Source organism: Gossypium hirsutum, chromosome A09 (assembly GCF_007990345.1).
Source record: "Gossypium hirsutum isolate 1008001.06 chromosome A09, Gossypium_hirsutum_v2.1, whole genome shotgun sequence".
NCBI classification, from domain to species: Eukaryota; Viridiplantae; Streptophyta; class Magnoliopsida; order Malvales; family Malvaceae; genus Gossypium; species Gossypium hirsutum.
Window position 1 is genome coordinate 51,243,274 of NC_053432.1, and position 25,732 is coordinate 51,269,005.

Here is a 25,732-nt window from a genome sequence, read left to right on the forward strand (position 1 = left end):
ATCTATCAAAATAACTTGTGTAATCGATGATGTTAGCTTAATTGATCAACCGAAATAGCCAAAAGGGATGAATTGGGCTTTTAAAAATTTTGTGGAAGGAAGGATAAGAAAATGAGACAATGAACACAATGATTTTAAACTCGTTCAGTTCCAATTGCCTACTCAATTACCTTAGCTTTATACCACCAAGGATTTTCTCAAATTCACTAATTTGATGAACCTTTGATGACAAAGTTTAACCATACAACTCCCTTAAGATTTCTACACAAATCTTAAGACATAAACCCTCCCAAACAGCAAATAAATAAGCAAATAAAGAAATAATCCTCATAAGATTAGAATGTTTGCAAACGAAGCACACAAAAAGAGAGATGAAAATATAATGAATGTTCATAAGTGTTTACAAGAGATGAAAATTTTAACCACAAAAAGTTGGTAATAGATTTCTTAATGTTTCTTGATAGCTTTTTAATCTCTTGTAATCTCTCTTGTTGTTGTAGAAGCTTTGGAATTTGGTATTTATAGCCTCTTATTGATTTCCAACAGTTGGGGTTGTTGGGAAAATGAATTTAGCTGTTAGAGGTGTAAAACTCAGAGCATTAATGACTCCTGCAACAAAAGGTATCGATACATTTGAAGAGGTATCGATACTTTAGGCATTTAATGCCTAAATTCAGTGACTGTTAAGCCTAAAGTATCGATACAACAAGAAATGTATCAATACTTGCTATGAGATATCGGTACCTTAGGGAGAGTATCAATACTCGGGCAATTTTTCTTTAAGTTTTAAAATATCAAATCGTAAAATGGTATCAATACTTTGTGTAACACCTCAAACCCGGCCTAAATGTTATGGCCGAATCTAGCGATGTCACATGAAAGGGAATTCGAAAATGGAGCTAACTCGATAAAAACCTTAGACATATAAACCCTTAATTTCTAGCTAACTTGATAGAGCTTCCGTTTGGGGAGTTCGACCTGGTTCTAGGTATGGACTGGTTGGTCAAGCACCGTGTCAGTCTGGACTGTGCAACTAAGAGGATCGTCTTGAAAACTAAGGGGGATAATGAGGTAGATATGATTGGAGAACGTCGAAATTATTTGGCTAATGTGATCTCTGCACTAGTTGCTGAGAAGTTGGTTTGTAAAAGATGTGAAGAGTTCTTGGCCTATATTAGCGTTTTTTGTTTTTGAGGACTCTACTATAAAAGATATCAGAACTGTAAGGGATTTTTCGGACGTCTTTCCTGAGGAGCTGCTGGGTTTACCTCTGAATCGGTAAGTGGAATTTGGGATTGAGCTTCTTCCTGGTATAGCTCCGGTGTCTATCGCCCCCTACCATATGGCACCGAAAGAGCTTATAGAGCTTAAGGTTCAACTGCAGGAACTTTTGGACCGTGGTTTCATTCGTCCCAGTGTGTCTCTATGGGGAGCACAGGTTCTGTTTGTTAAGAAGAAGGATGAGACCATGAGGATATGTATAGATTGGTGGCAGTTGAACAAGCTGACCATTAAGAACAAGTATCCACTTTCGAGGATCGACGACTTATTTGATCAGTTTCGAGGGGCTTCAGTATTTTCTAAGATCGATCTCCATTCAGGGTATCACCAGTTGAGGGTTAAGGAAATGGATGTGCATAAGACTGCATTTAGAACTCGGTATGGGCATTACGAATTCCTAGTTTTGCCTTTTGGATTGGCAAATACACTGGTCGTATTTATGGATCTGATGAACCAAGTGTTTCAGCCCTATCTGGATCAATTTGTCGTAGTTTTCATCAACGACATCTTGGTATACTCTAAGACTGAAGATAAGCATGATGAGCATATTAGAGTTGTACTTCAGATTTTGCGTGAGAAGCAGCTCTACGCTAAATTCAGTAAGTGTGAGTTCTAGCTTCGTGAAGTCACTTTCCTAGGGTACGTAGTTTCTGCTGGGGGGATTCGAGTTTATCCTCGAAAGATCGAGGTTGTATTGGATTGGAAACAACCTAAGAATGTGTCGAAAATCTGCAGTTTTCTGGGTTTGACGAGTTATTATCGGCGGTTTGTGGAAGGGTTCTCATTGATTGTAGCGCCCTTAACTAAGCTACTACGTAAGGGTGATCCATTTGTCTGGACTGATGTGTAGCAGAAAGCTTCGAGAAGCTCAAGACTGTTCTAACTGAGGCTCCTGTTTTGATACAGCTTGAACCTGGAAAGGAATTTGTGGTTTACAGTAACGTGTCGCATGTGAGTTTGGGTTGTGTTTTGATGCAGGATGGTAAGCTTGTGGCATATACGTCTCGTCAGCTCAAGACGCATGAGGCAAACTATCTGACTCGTGATTCAGAATTGGCCGTCGTAATCTTTGCTTTGAAAATCTAGAGGCACTATCTGTACGGTGAAAGGTGTATTATCTACACTGATCACAAAAGCCTCAAGTACATCCTGACGCAGAAGGAGTTGAATCTTAGGCAGCGTAGATGGATTGAGCTGCTTAAGGACTATGACTGTACTATTAAGTACTATCCTAGCAAGGCCAATATGGTGGTCGATGCGTTGAGTCGTAGGGTGATAACTGATCTGAGAGTAATGTTCACTCGACTTAGTTTGTTCGACGACAAAAGTTTGTTGGTTGAGCTGTAGGTTAAACCGACTTGGATAGGACAGATTCGGGATAGATAGTTAGAGGATGAATCGTTGTATCTTCGGTTCCGTTACATTGAGAGTGGCAGCACTACAGACTTTGGGCTGAATAATGATGGGGTACTTTATTTTCGTGGTCAGATTTTTATATCGAATGATACTGATCTGAGGCAGTCTATTCTGAGAGAGGCGCATAGTAGCCCTTGTGCTATGCATCCTAGTGGGAATAACATGTACCGAGATCTTCGAGAATTGTACTAGTGGCCGGGGTTGAAACGGGGGGTTACTGATTTTGTCGCACGATGTCTGACTTGCCAGCAGGTTAAGGCTGAGCATTAGTTACCTTCGGGATTGCTACAGCCGGTTAAGATTCCACTATGAAAGTAGGAGCGAGTAACGATGGGCTTCGTTAGTGGGTTGCCTTTAACACCCACAAAGAAGGATTCTGTTTGGGTTATCATGGATCGATGGACTAAGTCTGCGCACTTCATTCCGGTTAGGACTGACTATTCATTGCAGAAGTTGGCGAAGCTCTACATTTTTGAGATAGTGAGACTGCATGGAGTACCGGTCTCAATCATTTCTAATAAGGATCCTCGCTTCACGTCTTGGTTCTGGAAAAAGTTGTATGAGGCTTTGGGTTCGAGATTGGACTTCAGTACTATGTTTCATCCTCAGACTGATGGTCAATCCGAGAGGGTGATTCAGATATTGGAGGATATGTTGAGGAGTTGTGTTATCGATTTTTGAGGCAGTTTGGAGGATTATCTATCGTTAGCCGAGTTCGCCTACAACAACAGTTTCCAGTCGAGTATTCAGATGACACCTTACAAGGTTCTGTATGCTCGTAAGTGTCGTGCTCCTTTGTGTTGGTCTGAGTTGGGTGAACGTCGAGTTTTGGGTCCTGAGTTGGTTTTGGAGACTGAAGATAAGGTTCGACTGATTCGAGATCGTTTAAAGGTTGCTTCTGATAGACAGAAGTCTTATGTTGATCTAAAGAAACGTGAAATTGAGTATCTTATGAGGGACTTTGTGTTTCTTAAGGACTCGCCATGAAAGAAGGTTCTGAGGTTCGGTCGCAGGGGCAAGTTGAGCCCTAGGTTTATTGGGCATTACTAAATTCTGAAGTGAGTGGGACCGGTCGCTTATCAGTTAGAGTTACCTTCAGAGCTAGACCGTATTCATGACATATTCCACGTCTCGATGTTGAAGCGTTTCCCTATTAAAAAGATTGAGGTTAGGCCAGATTTGACCTTCGAGAATGAGCCAGTTCAGATTTTGGATCGTGATGTAAAGGTTCTTCGAAAGAATTCTATCCCATTAGTAAAGGTACTGTGGCAGAACCATAGCACTGAGGAGGCCACATGAGAACCTAAAGACTCGATGCATCAGCAGTATCCTCATTTGTTCTAATCAGGTAAATTTCGAGGTTGAAATTTCTTTTAGGGGGTAGAGTTGTAACGCCCCAAATTTGATATTTCTATTTTTGTGAATATTAGACACAAATCTGTATCTACTTCAATGGTTAAGTGTTCTGGGTGTGTGTGTGAGCTCTCAAGTTCAAGCCTTGCATTTGGAAAATTTTGATATTTTTCTAACTTAAGCCTTATACTTTTTCAACGGGCTTATATTAAATTATTTGTAAAATCATATTAGAATGGACCTGCTGGTTTGATGGTTAAGTTAAGTGTTAGTTTGCTGAAAGCCATGTGTTCAAATCCCTGCATGAGCGTGGGAGATTATTTTTGTTCGTTTGACTGAGAGAGTTTCGGTCAAACAAAAATTCTAAAATTAACTGGTTTGGGAAGTTATCAGTTTTTATTTTTGTTTTTGTTTTATTCTTTTTTTTTGAAATTTCGGCTTCCCTTTCCCAAAATTCTGACGTTATTCAAAATTCCATTTTCTTCTCTACTGCTTCCTTCCTCTACTATTTCAATTTCCATGTTGCCTCCTTTTTGTTCAACGATTGAATTCGTTTGTTCAGTAAGTGCCATTTTGTCTCTATCTTATCGTTCCATAGTTGGTTTTCTGAAAGAGGGCTGATTGTTTTTTGTTCTTTTGATTAGGTGAAGATCAAGCAGTAATTAGTGCTTCTGTAGAGATTTGAACGTTTGGGATTTTGGTTCGTTGTCGGTAAATGACCAAGTTCACTATTTGATGTTTTAATGTTTCGTTATGAAATATTCCCAGGTTAGTTTTCATTTGTGTTACTAAATTTGGACTTTAATAATGTCGATTATAGTTCTAGAGATCTTGAGATTGTAATATCGGTGAAAACGAGCCAGGTGTGTACCCGAAACGCAGAAAAGCGAGATTCAACGAAAGTAAAAAAAACCCCACTGTCGACGCCATAGGGCGTCTGGTAGGCCGTGTGTGACAACACAGCTGTGTGGTCGACAAAGACATGATTGTGCGCAGCACACAGCCGTGTGGTGGCTGAAGTGTATCCGTGTGGGCCACACGACTGAACCAAAATAGGCGTGTGAGCCCACAGGGGTAGTCCACACGGGCGTGTGAAAATTTGGGCCAGGTCATGTGATCCACACGAGCCTTGTGTGGGCCCACATGGGCAACCACATAGGGGTGTAGGCCCATTTAGCTAAAATGTTTCCTAAGATTGCACGAGTCACCCAAGTTGACTGTGAACCTACTGTAGGGTCGGTAAACGATATTTAGACCCTAAATTGTATATTCTGAATAAACAATATATGTATTGAGCATGTTAAATTTATGCATATTTACTGATCTGTATGTATGACTGATAACTGAATAATAGCATGTAAGCATGTATTTCTGTATATCTACATTGAGTATGTTTAGCTGCATCTGCATTGGGGTGGGATGATTGATTATTGGAGGAAGTGTACTAAAAGGCTTTTATGCCTATTATCTGGCAGCTCAGCTACAATATTACTGATAAGTGCTGCATTCGGTACGACTTGGAATGTAGGGCTTGGTGGGTGTTTTAAACTTCAAATGGTGTGTAGAGATGGTCGGAGATGGAATGTAGAGGCTGGTGGGTAGGATACTGATTTCTATTACTGTTGGGATGGGCTAAGGCCTTAATTTATATCTGAAACTGTATCTGAATGGGCTAAGGCCTAAACTGCATCTGAATCTGTAATATGCTTAGGCCCAGACTGCATTTAACTGATATCTGTTGTTTGGCTGTATGTATTTCTTCTGTGGGGATTACACATTGAGTTTATATAAACTCACCCTTCCTGTTTATCTGTACAGATAATCCCCAGACTTAGACGGATCAGTGCGGTGGAGGGCTCAACGATGACCACTTGATTATTGAACTATTTTAATTTCAGTTATGGTATTTATTTCCTATTTGTTTTCTGGAGTATTTTAATGTAATTTGGGACTTTAGGACTGTTTACTTTTGTTTTGGATTTTAACTGTTTTCATGAACTTTAGGACTGAAACGAAAACTCAGTTTTATTAAATACAATGTTTTACCTAAAACGCGAACGATTTTCTTAAAATATTAATGTTTTAAAAGCTTCTGCTACAGAATATGTTTTTAAACGAATTAAATTAACAAGAAAATAATTTTGAAATTGACTAAAGATAAATAAAAGCTAACAAACAGAAACAGTTTTAACTTGATGAATTCGATTTCAAATTCCATTCCATCTGACATCGTCAGATTCGACCATAACATCTAGGCTGGATTTAAGGTGTTACACACGGCCTACCACACGGTCGTGTGGCGTCGACAGTGGGATTTTTTTACTTTTAATGAACCTCATTTTTTTACATTTCGGGCACACACATGTATTGATTCGACGCGAAAGCACTCCAGAGCCTCTCACAGCCTAAAATAGAGTACCCAACAATTATTTAGCGAGTTGATTATCGAATTCGGTAACAAGAAATTGGTACGAAACTAACTTACCACCAATGGCAAACATTGCCAACGCGTTCTAAACCGATAAAATGTGATCCTCTGCTCCACAATCTGCTCCTAAACACGAAACAACACCCTTAAATCTCCACTGATTACTCTCACCAATTAAGAAAATCCCAAATCAAAATTGATGACAGGAATTTACTTACCACACCAAAGAGACGAATCCACAATTTGAATAGTACGATCGAACTACAGAGTTAGGAACCAAACGAATGGAAAGCAAAACGATAGATCGCAGAGATGGGGAAGATGAGCGACAAGAAGGAACACAAAGAAAATTAATGTTAGATTTCTTGAAGAAAAGAAAACAAAATTTCAAAACAAAATAAAATAAAATACGATTGATAGATATTTGAAGTCCCTTAAATTTCTTTCCACTATCTCACTATGCAACTACTTACTCAGATTTCCATCTACACTGAAACACTTGTACAGAACTGAGTAAAAATAAATTCTTATGCCTACACAGGGATTCGAACACAAGAACCCTAACACCCCCAACTCCCTTACCACTTGTACCAGCAGGCTCGTTCTGATATGGGATTACAGATAATTAAACGTAAGCCCACTGAACAGAGATAGGGCTTTATTCTAAAAATAACAAAATTTGCCTAGGGTGAGCCTTGAACCCAAGACCTCACCTACACACCCATAACACTTAACCACTGAAACAAATACACACTTGTCACATTTCACAAAAGCATAAATAAGAAATTTAGGGTGTTACAACTCTACCCCCTAAAAGAAATTTCGACTTCGAAATTTACCTGATCAGAACAGATGAGGATATTACTAACGCATCGAATCCTCAGGTTTCGAGGTGGCCTCCTCATTGTTATGATTCCACCACATAACTTTTACTAAAGAAATGGACTTCCTCCTCAGAACCTTAACGTCTCGCTCCAGAATCTGAACCGGCTCTTCCTCCAAGGTCAAATCCGGCCTAACCTCGATATCTTCAACGGCGACTATATGAGATGGATCAGATCGGTACCATCTCAACATCAAGATGTGAATCACATAATGAATACGATCCAACTAAGGGGGTAACTCCAACTGATAGGCAACTGGTCCCACACGTTTCAAAATTCGGTACGGCTCAATAAATCTAGAGCTCAACTTGCCCTTACGACTGAACCTCAGAGCCTTCTTCTACGGAGAGACCTTCAGAAACACAAAGTCCCCCATATTGTACTCAATCTCACGTCTCTTCAGATCCGCATAAGACTTTTTTCTATCAGAAGCTGCTTTCAAACAATCCCGAATTAGTTGAACCTTATCCTCAGTCTCAAAAACCAATCAGAACCCAAAACTTGACGTTCGCCCAAATCAGTCCAATATAATGGTGTACGGCACTTACGACCATACAGAGCCTCGTAAGGTGCCATCTGAATACTAGCTTGAAATCGTTGTTGTAGGCGAACTTAGCTAACGGTAGATAGTCCTTCCAACTATCTTTAAAATCAATGACGCAACTCTGAAGCATATCCTCTAGTAATTGAATCACCCTCTCGGATTAACCATCGGTCTGAGGATGAAACGCAATACTGAAGTCCAACCTTGAACCCAAAGTCTCGTGTAATTTTTTCCAGAACTGAGACGTGAAGCGAGGATCCTTATCAGAAATAATCGGTATTGGAACCCCATGCAGCCTAACTATTTTGGAGATATACAACTTCACCAACTTCTGAAGAGAATAATCAGTTCGAATCGAAATGAAGTGAGCAGACTTGGTCAATCGATACACAATGACACAAACAGAATTCTTTTTAGTGGGTGTCAAGGGCAACCCACTAACGAAATCCATTGTTACTCGCTCCCATTTCCACAAAGAAATCTTAACTGGCTATAACAAACCCAAAGGCAACTAATGCTCAGCCTTAACCTGCTGTCAAGTCAAACAGCGAGCAATGAAATTAGTAACATCACACTTCAATCCTGGCCACAGTATAACTCATGAAGGTCGCTATACATCTTATTACCACCTGGATGCATAACATAAGGACTATTGTGTGCCTCCCTCAGAATAGACTGCCTCAGATCAGAATCATTCGACATACAAATCTGTCCTTAGAAACACAACACACCATCATTGTTTAACCCAAAATCAGTAGTAGTACCACTCTCAATCTGTCGAAACCTCAATCTCAGAGACTCAACCCATAACTGCTTATCCTGAATCTATTCAATCCAAGTCGGCTTAACTTGTAACTCAGCTAATAGACTCTCAACATCAAACAAACTAAGGCGTGCAAACATCACCCTCAAATTAGACATTGCCCTATGACTTAGAACATTGGCCAACACATTGGCTTTACCCGGATGATACTCTATCGTGCAATCATAGTCCTTAAGCAGCTCAATCTATCGACACTGTCTAAGATTCAACTCCTTCTAAGTAATGAGATACTTGAGGCTTTAGTGATCAATGTAGATGAGGTACCTCTCACTATATAGATAATGCCTCTGGATTTTCAATGCAAAGACAACTACAGCCAACTCAAGATCATGCGTCGAAAAGTTCCCCTCAACAAAACACCGATAGAATCCCACCAAACCCAGAAAGTTATGAATTTCAAATACATTTTTAGGCTGTTTCTAATCCAGCACAGCCTCAATCTTTCGAGGATCAACTCGAATCCCCTCAGCAGAAACCACATACCCCAAAAAAGTTACTTTACGTAGCCAGAACTCATACTTGTTGAGTTTAGCGTAAAGCTGTTTCTCATGCAGAATCTGAAGCACTACTCTAAGATGCTCATCATGCTCATCCTCAATTTTAGAGTATACTAGAATGTCATCAATGAAGACCACGATGAATTGATCCCGGTAGAACTAAAATACTCGGTTTATCAGATCCATAAATGCAACCGGTGCATACGTCAACCCAAAAAGCATAACTAGGAACTCGTAATGTCCATAATGAGTCCTAAATGCAATCTTATGTACATCAGCCTCCTTAACCCTCAACTGATGATACCCAGAATACAGATCGATCTTCGAAAACATGGATGCCCTTCTGAACTAATCAAACAAGTCGTTAATCCTCGAAAGTGGATACTTGTTCTTCATGATTAGCTTATTCAGCTATCAGTAATCAATACACATCCTCATGGTCACATCCTTCTTCTTAACAAATAGAATTTGTGCTTCACACAGAGACACACTAGGACAAATGAAACCACGGTCCAATAACTCTTGCAATTGAGCCTTAAGCTCTGTAAGCTTTTTCAGTGCCATTTGATAGGAGTGATAGACACCGTAATTGTACCCAGAAGAAGCTCGATCCCAAATTCAACCTCTTAGTTCGGAAGCAATCCTGGTAACTCCTCAGGAAAAACATTCGAAAAATCCCTCACAATTTTGATATCCCCAATCAAAGAGTCTCCAAAAGTAAAGACACTGACATAGGCCAAGTATGCCTCACACCCTTTCCGAAACAATTTCTCAGCCACAAGCGCAGAAATCACATTAGACAAATAATCTCGACACTCTTTGATCACAACCACCTCATCATCTACCTCAGTTCTCAAAATGACCCTCTTAATGGTACAATCCAGACTAACCCGGTGCTTGACCAACCAGTCCATTTCCAGAATTATATCGAACTCCTCAAAGGAAGCTTCATCAAATCCGCCAGAAATATAGTTCCTTGCACCACGAAAGGTACATCCTTATAGAGTTTACTAAGCTGAATAGATTGTCCCAAGGGACTCAGTACAGTGACCTCACTCGTAGTGCTCTCCACAGAAATCCCCAAAGTCTCAGATACATTATTAGCTATGTATGAGTGAGTAGACCTATGTCTATCAAAACAAAGTAAGGTACATCAAAAATAAGAAACGTACTGATGATGACGTCAAAAGCATCTCTGTCATTTCGGTGACGTACAGCATAAACCAAAGCAGGTTGCCTCGCCTCTGTCTGACCAGTACATAGGCCCGGTACTCTCTACCCTCGGTCCAAACCATTACTACCCTAGCCGTTCCACGTCTCCTAGGTGGCTGTTGAATTACTCTCTATTGTTGTGCGGGACCTGATGTCAGAGCTTGCACCTGATCAGCCCTCAATGGACGCTCTCGAATACGGTGCTTTAAATATCCATATCTCAGACAAGCCTCAATCCTCCTCCAACACTCACCCGGATGGCTCTACCACAATCACTACACGATTGTAACCCAGTCGAAACAACAGAAGAAATAGGGGCCCCCACTCTAACTGGCCCATTAGATCTGGCCTTTTTCTTAGGCCTCTACACATAACTCAAGGGCTTCGAATCCCTCTTGTTCTTACCTCTCCCACGGTCTCTATTTTAACGCTCTGGGCGCTTAACATCCTTAGCAATCTTTCCCTTCTCTACTAGAACCGCGAACTCACACTCTCTCTGTAGAGCTATCAGTACCCTTAGATTATCCCTTAAGCCGTCCTCGAACCTAACACATCTCTTATACTTGGACGCCACCATGCCTTGAGCGTAGTTGTTCAACCTCAGAAATTTGGCCTCATATTCGGCCACAGATCAATCACATTGCGTGAGATTTAGAAACTCACACCTGCGAGCATCCACATAGCTTGCTCCCACATACTTGCTCTAGAAGGTAATCTTAAAGAAGTCTCAGGTCAGTCGATCAGGCTGAGTGCTTTCCTTCACTGTCAACCACCACTAGTAAGCCTCATTGCCAAGTAAGGAGACTACACCCTTCAATTTTTACTCAGGGGTACAATCCAAATCATCTATAATCATCTCAGTGGCCTCCAACTAGTACTCAACCACATTAGGAGTGACTCCTGTTACACCCCTAAATAACTCAGCTCTATTAGACCGAAGTCACTCAGTTACCAACCCTCGGCCCCCAGATCTAGAATTGGGTTCAGTGACCCACTCCAATATCCTCAACATCGCTTGGAACAGTGCGTCGTCCCCAGCCGAACGACTTTGAGACCCTGTTTCAGTAGCAAGTGACACTATTGTCTCACTAGTGTCTAGATTTGGCATGCTGCCCAGAGATGCGAACTCAGCTCGAGCCCCCTACGACCTCTACCTAAGCCTTGAATACCCCGACCACGAATATCTCGTGCACTCATTGTGACTTAGAAGTTTTATCTACATTAGAAATTTTATGCATCAGTTTTGATATTTATTAACAAATATTTTATGAATAAGGTATCAAAAATTTAGTGTTGTTTTCGAAAGTTTTAGTCTCAATCAGTTTCACTATAGTTTCAGAGTATACTAGCTATAGTGTTTTCAAGTAGACTGTCAATAATATTTTTAAAATTTTCTATCAGAAATCAGAAATACTTACTGGATCAGCGCCAGAAACTTGGTGCACCATATACTTAATCGAAAGGTTTAAAATCATTTGAAAACCAATTTTTTTTAAAACCAAATTTTGGAACCTAAAATTCACAGTCGAGTTCTGCAACCTGACTCTGATACCACTAAATGTAACACCTCAAACCCGGCCTAGACATTATGGTTGAATCTGGCGATGTCACATAAAAGGGATTTCGAAAACGGAGCTAACTTGATAAAAACCTTAAACATATAAACCTTTTATTTCTTTTGTTAACTTTCAAACATACATTTTATTAGTCGACTTACCCTAAAACATATCAATTTAGCAAAAGCTTAGGAAAATCGTCGTGTTTACGAAAAATAGTTCACATTTTTAGAAAACTCTTGCTTTTGGTAAAATCCGAGTTATGTCACGTTTTGTAGTTATAAAATCATAAAATCACAGTCCAACCCAACTTAGAGTAAAACAGTAATAAAGTCCAAATTACATAAAATAATCCAGAATAAACCAGAACATATAAAATTAGTTAACACTATAACCAGCTCGAACAAGTGGTCGCCGAGGGACTCCGCAGCACTAAACCGCCTAAGACTGTGGGTTACTTGTACAGTCAAATAGAAAAGGGGTGAGTTTACATAAACTCAGTGTGTAACCCAGCAGAGTTAAGCATGTATACATACATAATATCACAAATCACACAGATTCACAATCGAGCCTGAGCCCATGTCAGATACAGATACAGATTCGGGCCAGAGCCTATTTCAGATACAGATGTAGTTATAGACAGGCAATCAGATAATAGAATCCTACCCCCATCCTCTACACACCATTTCCGACCATCCCTACACATCATGTGGGGTTTAAAACACCCATCTAGCCCTATACACCACGTTGTGCCGATGCGGCACATATCAGATATAATGCAACTGTGCTGCCAAATATTAGGCATAATCTGCCTTTCAGAACACTTCTTCCAACATATATATATCATCCCACCCCAATCACAGTAACAAACATGCATACAGAATTAACTAATAAATCATGCTTAATCATGCTTTTACAAACAGATAACAGATAAACAAATATAGGCATGCTCATAACAGTACACCAGTCTAACAGAATACATAGGTTTAGGGTTTAGTAAGCCTTTACCGACCCTACGGCAGGTCCACAATCGGTAAGGACGACCCGTACGATGTTACGAAAAATTTCAACATAATGGGCCCACATGCCCGTGTAGGCATACATGCTCGTGTGGCCTACATACCCGTGTGAGCCCACACGCCCAGATTGGCCTTACCCGTATGGATCACACGGCCTGGCCCAGATATCACACGCCCATGTGGCGTGCCTATGTAGGCCCACATGCTCATGTGGCCCATACGCCCAATTTGGTCTAACCCATGTGGCCCACATGGCCACGCTCTAGCCATCACACGGTCTTATCTTGTGCACGACCTAGTTTTTGTTGATCACACGGCCGTGTCATCAAACACAGTCTACCACACGGCAGTGTAGAGTTGACAGTGGGATTTTTTGGCTTTCACCGAACCTCATTTTTCTGCGTTTCAGGTACACACCTGGTATTGATTCAACGTGAAAGCACTCTCGAGCCTCCAGAGCCTAAAACAGAGTACCCAACAATGATTTAGTGAGTTGACTATCTAATTTGATAATAGGAAATTGGTACGAAACTAACTTACCACCAACGCCGAACACTACCAACGCATTCTAAACCAATAAAATGTGATCCTCTGCTCCACAATCTGTTCCTAAACATGAAACAACACACTTAAATCTCCATCGATTGCTCTCATCAATTAAGAAAATCCCAAATAAAAACTAACGGTAGGAATCTACTTACCACACCAAGGAGAAGAATCAATAAATCGAATAGTACGACTAAACTACAGAGCTAGGAACCAAACGAAAGGAAAGCAAAACGACAGATCACAGAGATGGGGAAGAAGAACGATAGGAAGGAACGCAAAGAAAATTTCCTGAAGGAAAGAGAAAAAAATATCAAAAAAAAATACGATTGATGGATAATCTTAAATCCCTTAGATTTCTCTCCACTATCCCACTATGCAACTACTTACTCAGAATTCCAACTACACTGAAACACCTGTGCAAGGATTCGAACACAAGACCCCTAGCACCCCCAACTCCCTTACCACTTAAACCATCAGACTTATTCTAATATTAGATCACAGATAATTAAACATAAGCCCACTAAACAGAGATAGGGCTTTATTCCAAAAATAACAAAATTTGCCTAGGGTAAGCCTTGAACCCAAGACCTCACACACACATCTAGAACACTTAACCACTAAAACAAATACACACTTGTCACATTTTCAAAAAAGCAGAAATAAGAAATTTGGGGCGTTACACTTTGTTAAGGGTATTGTTACTTTTAATTTTTGCTCAATTTTTTTGAACTTCAAAGCTCAAATTGGTATCAATACCAGGCAAGGATATCAATATTTGGGTCAGGGTATCGATACCATATAAAAGGCATCAATACATTGATCCTTAAGAGCAGTTTTACACTTGATAAAAATATCTCAAAAAAATTATTTATCAAAGTGTTTGAAAGATAAATTTAAAAGTTTCTCTCTTAGAAATATTTTGAAACAAATTGTCACTTGAAATTTATCAAATTTTATTCAAAAACATATATTTATTATATCAAAATATTTATCAAATAAAACTCAACTTAACAGATGATGCATTTACATAAACAAGTATTTTACATTTTCACTATCACTAAGTTTTCGATATTACATGTTTATATTTTTATTATTTAATAATATATTTTTATTCCGTAATTATTATAATAATGTATTATTTTCAATTATAAAATAAATGTTATATATGTCCATGCTTATAATAATGCCTCTTTGTATATTGTATTATTTGTGTATATCTTTTTTTATGTGTTTTGTTGTCTAATAATAAAATTAATATTGGTTTAAATAAAAAAATAATTTAAAATAATAAGATATTATTTTTTAATTAAATTGAATAGTTTAAATTATAATGAAAGTATTGTACTTGAGGATAAATTATATAAGTTTGAATTAAAATTTTATGTAAATATCTTAAAGATTAAATTCTAAAAGAAAATATTTTGAGAATTGAAATTAGAGTTTGATTCAGTTTAGATGTGTGCATTAATAATAGATGAAATTAATTACAATTTTAATGTATTAATATTATCAAATTGATTATTAATTTTTAAATTCAATGTTAAAACATTAAATTCATTTTTTAGTTTTAATATTAAAAATTACTTTCAACATTTTATATTAAATTCTTTTTTCTAATTTAGAACCAAATATCAATGCTATTAAATAAAAAAATAACTTCAATTTGCATCAAATATAATCAAATTAAATTGTATGAATTCTATTCAAAATCAACTTATTTAATTGAGATGAGATTATTACAATATAATTTTTAAAATGTTATAATAGTTTGTTTTTATAATTGAAACAACTATTAAATCATTTAGTTGTATTATAAAAAGTATGAAATTAATTAAAAACAAATTTAAAAACTTCAAGTTTCTAAAAATATTTAAAATAGAAGTATATATAGACAATTTAAAAAATTCTAACTTCCTAAAAATTTAAAATAAAATAAAATTTATAAACACTAATGATATTAAAAATCTATTTAAATTTTCTATTTTAATATTTTGCGTCAATCTATTATTCTCGTCAACATCTTCTATCTTGATCATCTTCTTAATTTTATAATTCTTGTCATCATCTTCAATCAACATTAGACTTCTAATATAAAAAATTACTTTATAGTTAGAAATTACTTAAACAATTATAAATTTATAATAAGTAAATATAAATTTATTATCACTGTAAATTTGATATTTTTATAAATTATAAGTATAATAGTAATAGTAATTAGAAAAATGGCATAAAGTAAAACTAAAATTAATAAGAATGTATACTTTCACACTAAACAATAGAATGATAGGGGAAAATGAATAAGGGTAAGTTTAAAATAAACGTAGTATAATATGTAGAATTGACTAAATAAGTGTGATAATCGATTAAAATAATTTTTTATCTTTCTTAGGTGCCATTGTCATACTCTTTTGAATATGACTTGAAATTTCTTTTTTGAAAACTATTATTTTAATACTCTATTATTTTTGAGACGCTTCAAACTTACCAATATTAATAATATCCATTTTTTTATTGATATTGTTTAGATTCTATTTGTTTGAAAATACTTAAGTTCGAATGATATTTATAATTGTAAATCTTAATTTTAATTAGTGTTTAACTGTAACATTAATTAAATGATAATTAATATATTTAATTGTGTAGTTCAAACTAATAAAATTCTATGCAAAAATAAAAAAAAATGTTAATTTTTTTATTTAGAAAATGATAGCATCAAGCAATTACATTAGATAAAACTATAATCAATAATAAATAAACATGTTGCGATCTCTTCCCAATAAGTTCATGATTGAAGTCTGTGGAGATCTAAATAAACGTATCAAAGAGCTACTTGTATCACCACATTTAGTCATATGATCAGCAACACCATTGAAATTTCTTAGGATATGTTGGATACGAATCTCCCATTTCCAACTCAACTATTAATATTACTTATTCTTAATATTATTGATATGATAGTATCTATTATTAATAATTAATATTACTTATTCTTAATATATTGAATTCAAATCCAACTCAACTATATAGTTCAAATGAATAAAAACTCTTTTATTTAAAAAATAAAAATTTATTCTTTTAATGTCAACTTAGTAATATAATGAACAATAAAAGGTATTCCCTATTAATAAAATATATATCATATGCAAACATTACTACATTATTTACATATACACTTATATTTCTATAAAAATATAATTTCTACAATTATACATTTAATATACAAAATTTTTAATTATCGCTTAAATAAGTATGAATCAAATTTTAAATTGATTCTTTGAAACATTCTGATTGAATCTTCAAAGCCTATAACAGGCCAAATTTGTCCGGCCCAAATAAAATAAAACTAAAAAAACAAAATAAATAAAATAAAAAACAAATAAAAATTCCATTACATAACAGTCTAGTTACAAAAAAATCCAAATATACAAACCCAAAACCCAATTTGCTAACCTAAAACCCTAAATCCCAAAAAATCCAAAGCACAATAGCCTAATATCCTAAATTTAAAACAGAAAACCCTAATTCCCTTAAGTCTCTAATTGTCGCCTTTGCCACATTAGTAGGCACACCTCTCGAAGTCACCCACGTCCCGAGGTTTGCCTCCTCTGCCACCATTTCACCGAAATGGCAAAGGGCACGGCTCCCACCGCTGTTGACTCGACCCCCTTGCCATCACCATAAAGAACTTGCAAAAATGGAGAAACATAAGCAGAACAATAAAGAAACAGAGAGAAAGAAAGAAAAAACAAACAAAAAGAAAACAATATTGTAATGTATTCAGCTATAAAAGCCAAATTTATGGACTTTTCTATAAAACTAATCCAAAAAAATTAATTAATTACGTAAATGACTTATTTTTTTTATAAAATACATAAATAACCTAAAATCTACAGTAAAAATTGGTGGAACCAAAGTGTTTGGCACCACTAACATGCCATATTAGCAATCGGGATAAAAAGATCAATTTTTTGGTGGAGCCATGTAGAATGATGCCACCTATATAAATTCTAAGAAAATGTTACGATTTTTGAAAAAATTGGATGCTTTAAACAAATTTTCTTTTTTTTTGGATGAACCAAATAATTTGGTGCCACAAGATTCCAACGCCTCTACTACCTTTTGCCTTTTTCTGTTTTTTTATTTGTTTTTCTTTATTTGTGTATTATTCGTTTTTTTAATTTATTATTATTTGTTTTATAATATTTTAAATGTTTTATAATATTTGTTTATTCAATATTTTTTTTGAAAATTTGTTTTTTAATTTTTTATTATTTGTTTTATAATATTTTAAATATTTTATAATATTTGTTTATTCAAACGTTTTTTAATTATATTTAAAATTTTTTAAAAAATAATAATGGCTCCAACACTTTATTACAAGTGTAATTTTTTTAAAATGTGTTTTTTAATATAAAAAATTAAAATTTGATATTTTATTTTGGTAGAGCAATTCTTTATGGGTCCACCAACATATATAGAATGGTGAAATTGTTGTGTTTAGTAGGAGAGTCCAAAAAATCTGTTGAAGATGAATAACAAGATGTCTTTGGTGTACATTTGTTTTTGGTGTACGTTCTTTTTTATGGTGAAATTGTAGAAGGTGATGTTGATTGTGTATTTCAAGGTCAGCAAAGAGTAGGATTGTGATTAAAAAAAAGTGAAGCTGACAGAAATGAAAAGGAAGATCAGTGTGAAAATAGCAATCTATTGTAGAAGGGCGACGTCTAGATTATTTTACAAGTTTCCAATCTCTACAAATCCGTTGAAATTTTGTGAGATGCAACTGTTAGATGATGATGACTTGGGCACTATGATGGAAATATGGTGGTCAACTGGGAGTGAAAACCCTCAATCGGTTGAGCTATTTGCTGAGTTAGCGGACTTAGAGCCTGTTGAGAATGTTAGTCCAATAAGTCAACATCGTGGATTTGACTTTGATCTTAATGTTGAATGGTCAAACCAGTAAGAATGCAGAGGGACATCATAGATACCCGAAAATCTAAATTATGGTAGGAGTTCGGATAACAACCATACCTTCGGTCCCCGTTTACAAATACATCTAGAGGTGATAATAAGCAAGAGACAAATGTCGGAGAAAGGACCAATAATGGTGAAGATTCTGACCAAGACGTTGAAGATTTTCGTGACCTCGATGTTGATGAGGTTCCGGACAATAATGATGATGAAGGCCCGGAAGAGGTTGAAGTTATTCACGGCCCTTCATTCAGTAACCCGAGTCGTGGCATTGTTTTATGAAATGAACCTGGGGGTGACATGTTGAACATAAATCCTGATGCAACGCATGCATCCGAGTTCTCTCAGTACGCCAATATAGTACATGTTCATAGATTGGCGTCAAATCCGCAATTGGAAGAGTTGTTCGTTGGGTAACGGTTTGAGAACAAGGCGGACTGTGTGTTTTCCATCAAAAGGTACAACATGAAGTTGTCAATTCATTACAAGGTTGCCAAGTCTATATTGACATTATATGTTGGGGAATGTTGGAGAGCCGACAATAAGTGTCGCTAGCGGGTTCGGGCTGTATTTATACGAAAGACTCAACAGTGGCAACTACGAAAACTAGAAGGGTGTCATACATGTACTGTCGCACGTATGTCTCAAGACCATCGAAAATTTGATGCCAAAAGTATCTGCAACTGAATCATGCCACTAGTGAAAGATAGCCCAATTGTTCTTGTGTTGACATTGATTGCAGACATGCAAGCCCAATTCCAGTATAGAGTGTCGTACAAGAAAGCGTGGTGGGTGAAACAAATGGCCATGCAACAATTGTACGGTGAATGGGATGAGTCATACAATAAACTTCAAGGTTGGATTTCAACGATGGTGGAGTACGTCCCATGAACTATCGTGGACTTGCAAACATTGCCTTATAGAGGCTCGAATGGACAATTGGAACTAAGGAGAAGTTTTTCGTCAATTTTTCTAGACTTTTAATCCATGTGTTAGGGCCTTCTTTCACTGTAAACCGCTAGTGCAGGTCGATGGAACGTGGTTTTATGGAAAATATACACAGATACTTCTAATTACAGTTACGCAAGACAGTAACGAAAGTGTACTACCGATTGCTTTTGCCATCGTAGAGTTGCAAAACTCCAAATCGTAGGCATATTTCATTTAGAACTTGTAGAGGCATGTTGTCAGGAAAGACAACATTTGTATTATCTCCGATAGATCGAAGGGCCTTGTTGCTGCGATTTGACAATCTGAGGTTCTGTAGAGGTTCATTTACTATATTCGTCACAGCGTTGTCAACTTCCATAATGAGTATAAGAGCAAAGACTGGTGCAAATGAATTGTGAACATGGGTAAAAATATCATATTTAAATTCATATTTGTAAATATTTTGAGTCAATTTCCTAATTGGGATGATAACATGTTTTATCAGAATACATACGTAGGATACGAGCTGGAAGCACATCGATTCAGACATAAGTTGGCGAGGTTAGAAACTGATATGACGGGGTCCAAACCTTTTCTCAGACAGTGGTTGGGTAGGATGGAGCCATGAAAATTAGATCAATATTTTGATGAAGGGTACCGATACGATTATATGACGACTAACCTCGTTGAAGCCGTTAACTCTGTCTTGAGGCGAACACGTCACTTGCCAATTTCAGCAGTTTTTCTAGCCATATTTTACAGGGTAGCAACCTTAATGCCAAAAATAGGGTTGAAATAAGTAAAACAGTTGGAGGCAGGACACGTGCACGTCGAAGATATTAGGGATGCCATAAAAGAGAACGCTCAAAGGGCTAGGTCGATGAATGCAAAACTATATCTCGAAACTTGGAAACTTTTTGAGTGATAGAGTACATTGATCATCGATCGGAGATTTCGCTACGATCCTACGGAGTTAATCTCCGAAATAGGCAATATAAGTGCGGGATGTTCCAAACACTACGGTACCCATGTGCGTATGTGGTTGTAGCGTGTACTACCTACAATTTAAATTGTCGAACAATATATTGATGATATGTACACCTTTGGATGTATGTTGCGTATTTGGGGCAACAAGTTCCTCGTATTAAGGGATGTATCAACATGGGAAGTGCAACCGCCTGTGTTCGAGATGTTGCCATATCGGTCACTACGTAGGAAAGTCAAATGTTAACTGCAACAACAAGGATTTAGAACGACATGGATATCAGAGAATAGGTCGATCCAAAGCATTGCACCATATATAGCATTGTTGGCCACAATTGAAGCAAATGTCCTCATAAAAATGTTTATACTGGTCAATCTTCATAATCTGAAGGAAATTAAATGTTGTACCCAATGTTTGCATTTTATGGTCTTATGGAAATGAAGTTTATATTGTTTAGTGTTAAGATTTTATTTAAAATTAACTGTTGCAACTTTTAATACTTTAAAAGCTATTACAAGTTATACAAAAAATAAGTTGCGGAATTATAAACCAATACAAAAAATATTACATAACACTTGAAATTTATATATATCAAAATTGGAATAAAATGGGAGTGGTATTGTTGTTCGAGGTATAGCGGTTTACTAGCCTTTATTGACAGGGTGGACGTTGGGGTGTACCGTACACATCAGGAGGATTGGCAGTTGGATCAAACATAGCCTGAGGCGAGGTAGAGTGCATGTTATTACCAAATATATCAAATAATATCGGTGGTTTCTCTAGGTGATATTAACTCAAACCATCACAAAAAGTGTCAACCCATTGGTTCGATGTGTTTAAAGGTTGGTCCTCCGAGTCGGGCTCTGCCATATGTTAAACCTCTGGGTTGAGCTCATCCATAGGTTAACTTCCATGTTTGTAGCCATGATCCAATACTATCATAAGTTGCCCACCATATAAATAAATGAGCCATTGAGTCATGTACCATTGCATGTATTCAGTTGAGGGACTGAAGTCAAACTTGCAGGAGTGCATATCAGGCCGCTTGTCGTACCGGGAATTCCATAGTGCTATATACATGAGTCATGTACCACGCTCCAATCTGTTGCATCTTTCCCCCTCATGGTCTTACCGTGGACATCAGCAAATTATTGTGGATAGATCGACACAAATTTTCTACACCCAAATTGTCACATAACTCGATTGGAATTGTACCACTCAACGGCTGAGAAGTTGAGCACCGGCGTGTTAATGCACCAAACATGGGTTTTGACGTGAACCCATTGAAGAATAAGGGTTGTAATGTTCGGTGCAGGATACAACATCTACAAGAACTGCACAATATAACATAATGAGTCAAGTCACATCATATACTGCAAGTGGATAAGTTAAATCAGCGTTACTCAAACCATATTAATATACATTACTTTCTCTCCAATGGATGCCTCTATCATTTGGCGGTAAATAATTAATGTCTGGCTCGCACCAATTCCTGGAGACGTAGCCTATCTGAAATGGGAACAAACACGTTAACACTTAAACTTGGGAAAATATTATCTACATTTATGAGTCGTTAAATGTTAAGTATAATTTTGTTTTTACTTATTTACAAGTGACCACGAATATGGTTGGTGTCTAACAGTCACTAGAAACGATATCTTGTATAGAGCCTAGGATTGCAGCAGACCAAAACAACCAGCCATGTTACTAACCCCATGTTTTGTTGTTCGGCAAAGCTCACGGTACAAATTGGCCAACATGTTGATCCCTAGTTGTAAGTATTGGCATAAGAGAAATCCTCCAACGGAGGCAAGTACTTTAAGTGGACCTTATTAGACGTGTTCTCCGGTATAAGTGCCTTCTGATCACCTATATAATATAGACTCGAGTAACACACATCACCTTATGCTTAGTGGCGATGCTTGATAACTCCTTAAAATTTGCTCTTAACCATGCCAATGTCAAGCATGTGAAAATTCTGTTCCCCATCACTAGGGGACCGTCCAAGCAATCTGTGGCATAGTACTGAAGGTTCCAACACTTTGTTTCAGTCCATGACCACAGCACTATCAACTCGTAACCCAAGTTGCATAGTGACGTCTTCCAATGTGATAGTGCACTCCCCGCATGGTATAATGAAAGTGTGGGTCTTCGTACACCACTGCTCAACCAAGACAGATACTAAGTTCGCCCTTAGGTCAAACCTTCGAATCAATATGACATCCCCAAATCTCACTAGCTGTAAGTATGACATGATCCGCTCGTTCGAATCGTATTTGGAAAAATAAAACTGTGACCTCAAAACCCGATATCCATCCTGTATGGTAAATTTTTTATAAAAATATGGTAAATCATTTATCTAAATAATTTAAACATAAAATTATATATTGAAGAGTAAAATTGAAAGCTTGAGAAAACAAAAACATCACATTTATATTATACCAACATAGCCATTCTAAGTTTTTTATTATTTAAGTTAAATTAACTGAGTAATAAAATATTAATAATAGAACGAAGATCTGTCATAAATATTAATAATAACACGTAGAGATCAAATGTAATTTCCAAATTTGTTTGAAGCTTAAGTACCATTAATTCTTTTTTATTATTATGTCCTAATCATAGTTAAACATTAAAACATAAGGCAACCATATAACTACAAAAAGTACATCAAAAAAAAAACAATAATGTCCTAAAAAACCATAAGTGGGATGGGTAAATATTAAAATAAAAAAGATTTACTTTATTGAATCGATATCTATAATAATACGTAGAATTTTACATATAATATAAACCATACATATTCAAACTCGAAAACTTATCTTACATATGAGAACTTTTATAAAAAATATATATATTCTTTCTTTAAAGATAAATTTAATTGTAACTCTAATAATTTCGAGCTTGATTCAATTTGATTTGAACACTTATAAGATATATAAATTAATTGAAGCCAAATTAATAAATATTCCTAGTTTCCTCATGTGAATGCGATTTTTAGTTTTTATTTAGGTGGTGTCAAATTAGTGGAAGATAAATGTAACTTTTTTGTTCCCAACAAATGAAACCAAGCACAATAACAATTAAAATTAAGCAGAAAGATCATCATATTAAAAAAATTAATATATAAATTTATGAATGTGTCATAAATTTAAAAAAAAAATATTATTAACATATAGAGATCAGTTTCATAAAAAAAGGAGTTAAAAAAGGTAAACAACAAACCAAATAAAAATCAGTTTTATGCAATCAAAACACGTTAAGTAAAGTAGCGCTGAGCAAGAAAAAATGAGAAATTAAAACAAAATTTTTATTTCATTTATAATTAATTTTACTATTTCATTGATCCTCAATAAAGTGTGATTTGTATTTACTCGAGAAGACATTTTGAATTTGCATAATTTTAAAAAAATTACATAAATTAAATATAATTAATTATTATGTTACAATAACTATAAAATACAAAATACAAATTATAAAAACCTTATGAGTTTTTTTTTCTCTTTTATTCCTTCTCTTCTTCTACAAAATACAAAATATTTGAAGGGTGACTAAAACCCGACCTTCTTAAATAGAGATGTTGATTCTTCTTCTCCCTTTCTATTTCTTTTTTTTAATTAACAATTATTAATATTATAAACCTATTGATCAGTCACATCGCTGATGCCACTGACACGAAATGACTAGTTATGATATGTATTTTTAAATTTTTATTATATTTTTTAAAAAAATTCATGGTTTTTTAACAAATAAATCCTTTTTTTAATTTTTTCTAATCAATTCAATTTTCACTTTTTTTTTTCAAATTTTTATTTTTTGGTCCTCCGTTTTTTTTATTTCTATTAAAAATGTTCCTTTAATTTTCTTGATTTGACATTGCATAAATTATTTACATGAAAAATATATTTCATAAAATAACTATCAATTTAAATTATTCAAAAAATATATTTTATAAAATATAATTTTATATTTCAAACATTCTAAATAGTTTCACTTAACTTACAATATATCATTTTACAACACGAACAACTTTCTCAATATTAAAAATAAATAAATGATTTTTTCAAGACCGACAATATTGTGTCTTACAAACAAAACATAATCAAATGATTTTATTCAAAACTGACACCATTCTATCTTACAAATTGAAAAATAAATTGTTTAACTGTAACAAAAGCAACTTTCCAGGTGTTATTAAATTGTAGCTCGAATGCTGCCGATATTGATGATCTCACCTGTGCGGTTCGATTTGGGATTCCTTTTAACCTTTAAACATCTCATTTACCTAGGGAATCCCAAATAATCCACTCGTTGGTTGCATAACCAATTTGAACCTGTTATCATCTTACCACAACCAACGAAAACACTTACATAACCAATTTGAACCCATTACCAAATAAATAATTGGCATTCGGAAATAACCATTAAATTTACCATGTCAAAGCTCCACTGGATTATCGTTAAACAAAACATACCTTCAAATTAAAAAAAAAACACAAATACATAAAAGAAGGCTTCTCATATCTCTCCCATCCATCCTTTAACAAAGTATAAGTATTTTTTTTTTCTTTCAACTCAGATTCAAGTGTCATTGAGAGACTTATATATACAAATTTGGTCAAGCTAAATAAAATGGCTCCACTAAATAAAATATTATTTTTAAAAAATTTTAAATATAAAAAAATAAATTAAAAAAAAAACATACTGGTGGCGCCATTTAGAATGGCTCTACCAAAAAATACATACATAAAATATTATAAAACAAATAATAAATAAATAGAAAAACAAATAATAAACAAATAAAAAAACAGAAAAAAGACAGAAAGTAGTAGAGGCGTTGGAATCTAGTGGCGCCAAAATATTTGACTCTACCAAAAAAAGGAAATTTTGTTTAAAGCTCCCCATTTTTTCAAACATCGCAATATTTTCCTAGTATTTATATAAGTGGCGTTATTCAACATGGCTCCACCAAAAAATTGATTTTTTTATCTCAATTGCTAACGTGGCATGATGGTGGCGCCAAACACTTTGGCTCCACCAACTTTACCATAGATTTTAGGTTATTTACATATTTTATCAAAAAATAGATCATTTACGTAATTAATTAATTTTTTAGAGGTTAGTTTTATAAAAAAGAAAAAACAACAACAAAGTAAAAAAGGTAGTCTATTTTTTGTTCTTTTATTTTATTTTTCGAGAAATATAAAGAAATAAAAATCAAAAGTTTAAAAGATTTTACCTGTTCATCTTCCATTGCGGGCTCCGAACCCATTAGGTTTCG

General features: G+C 35.5%; 1 protein-coding gene across 1 annotated transcript; it reads left to right on the plus strand.

The window, feature by feature from the left end:
- The first annotated feature begins 1,342 nt into the window (after positions 1-1,342).
- On the plus strand, positions 1,343-3,684 carry LOC107889994 (uncharacterized). The gene is made up of 5 exons (XM_016814521.1): positions 1,343-1,478; positions 1,773-1,880; positions 2,135-2,232; positions 2,770-2,882; positions 3,384-3,684. Exons 1-5 carry the CDS (start codon positions 1,343-1,345, stop codon positions 3,682-3,684), a joined length of 756 nt encoding a protein of 251 aa, XP_016670010.1.
- The last annotated feature ends 22,048 nt before the right edge of the window (positions 3,685-25,732 follow it).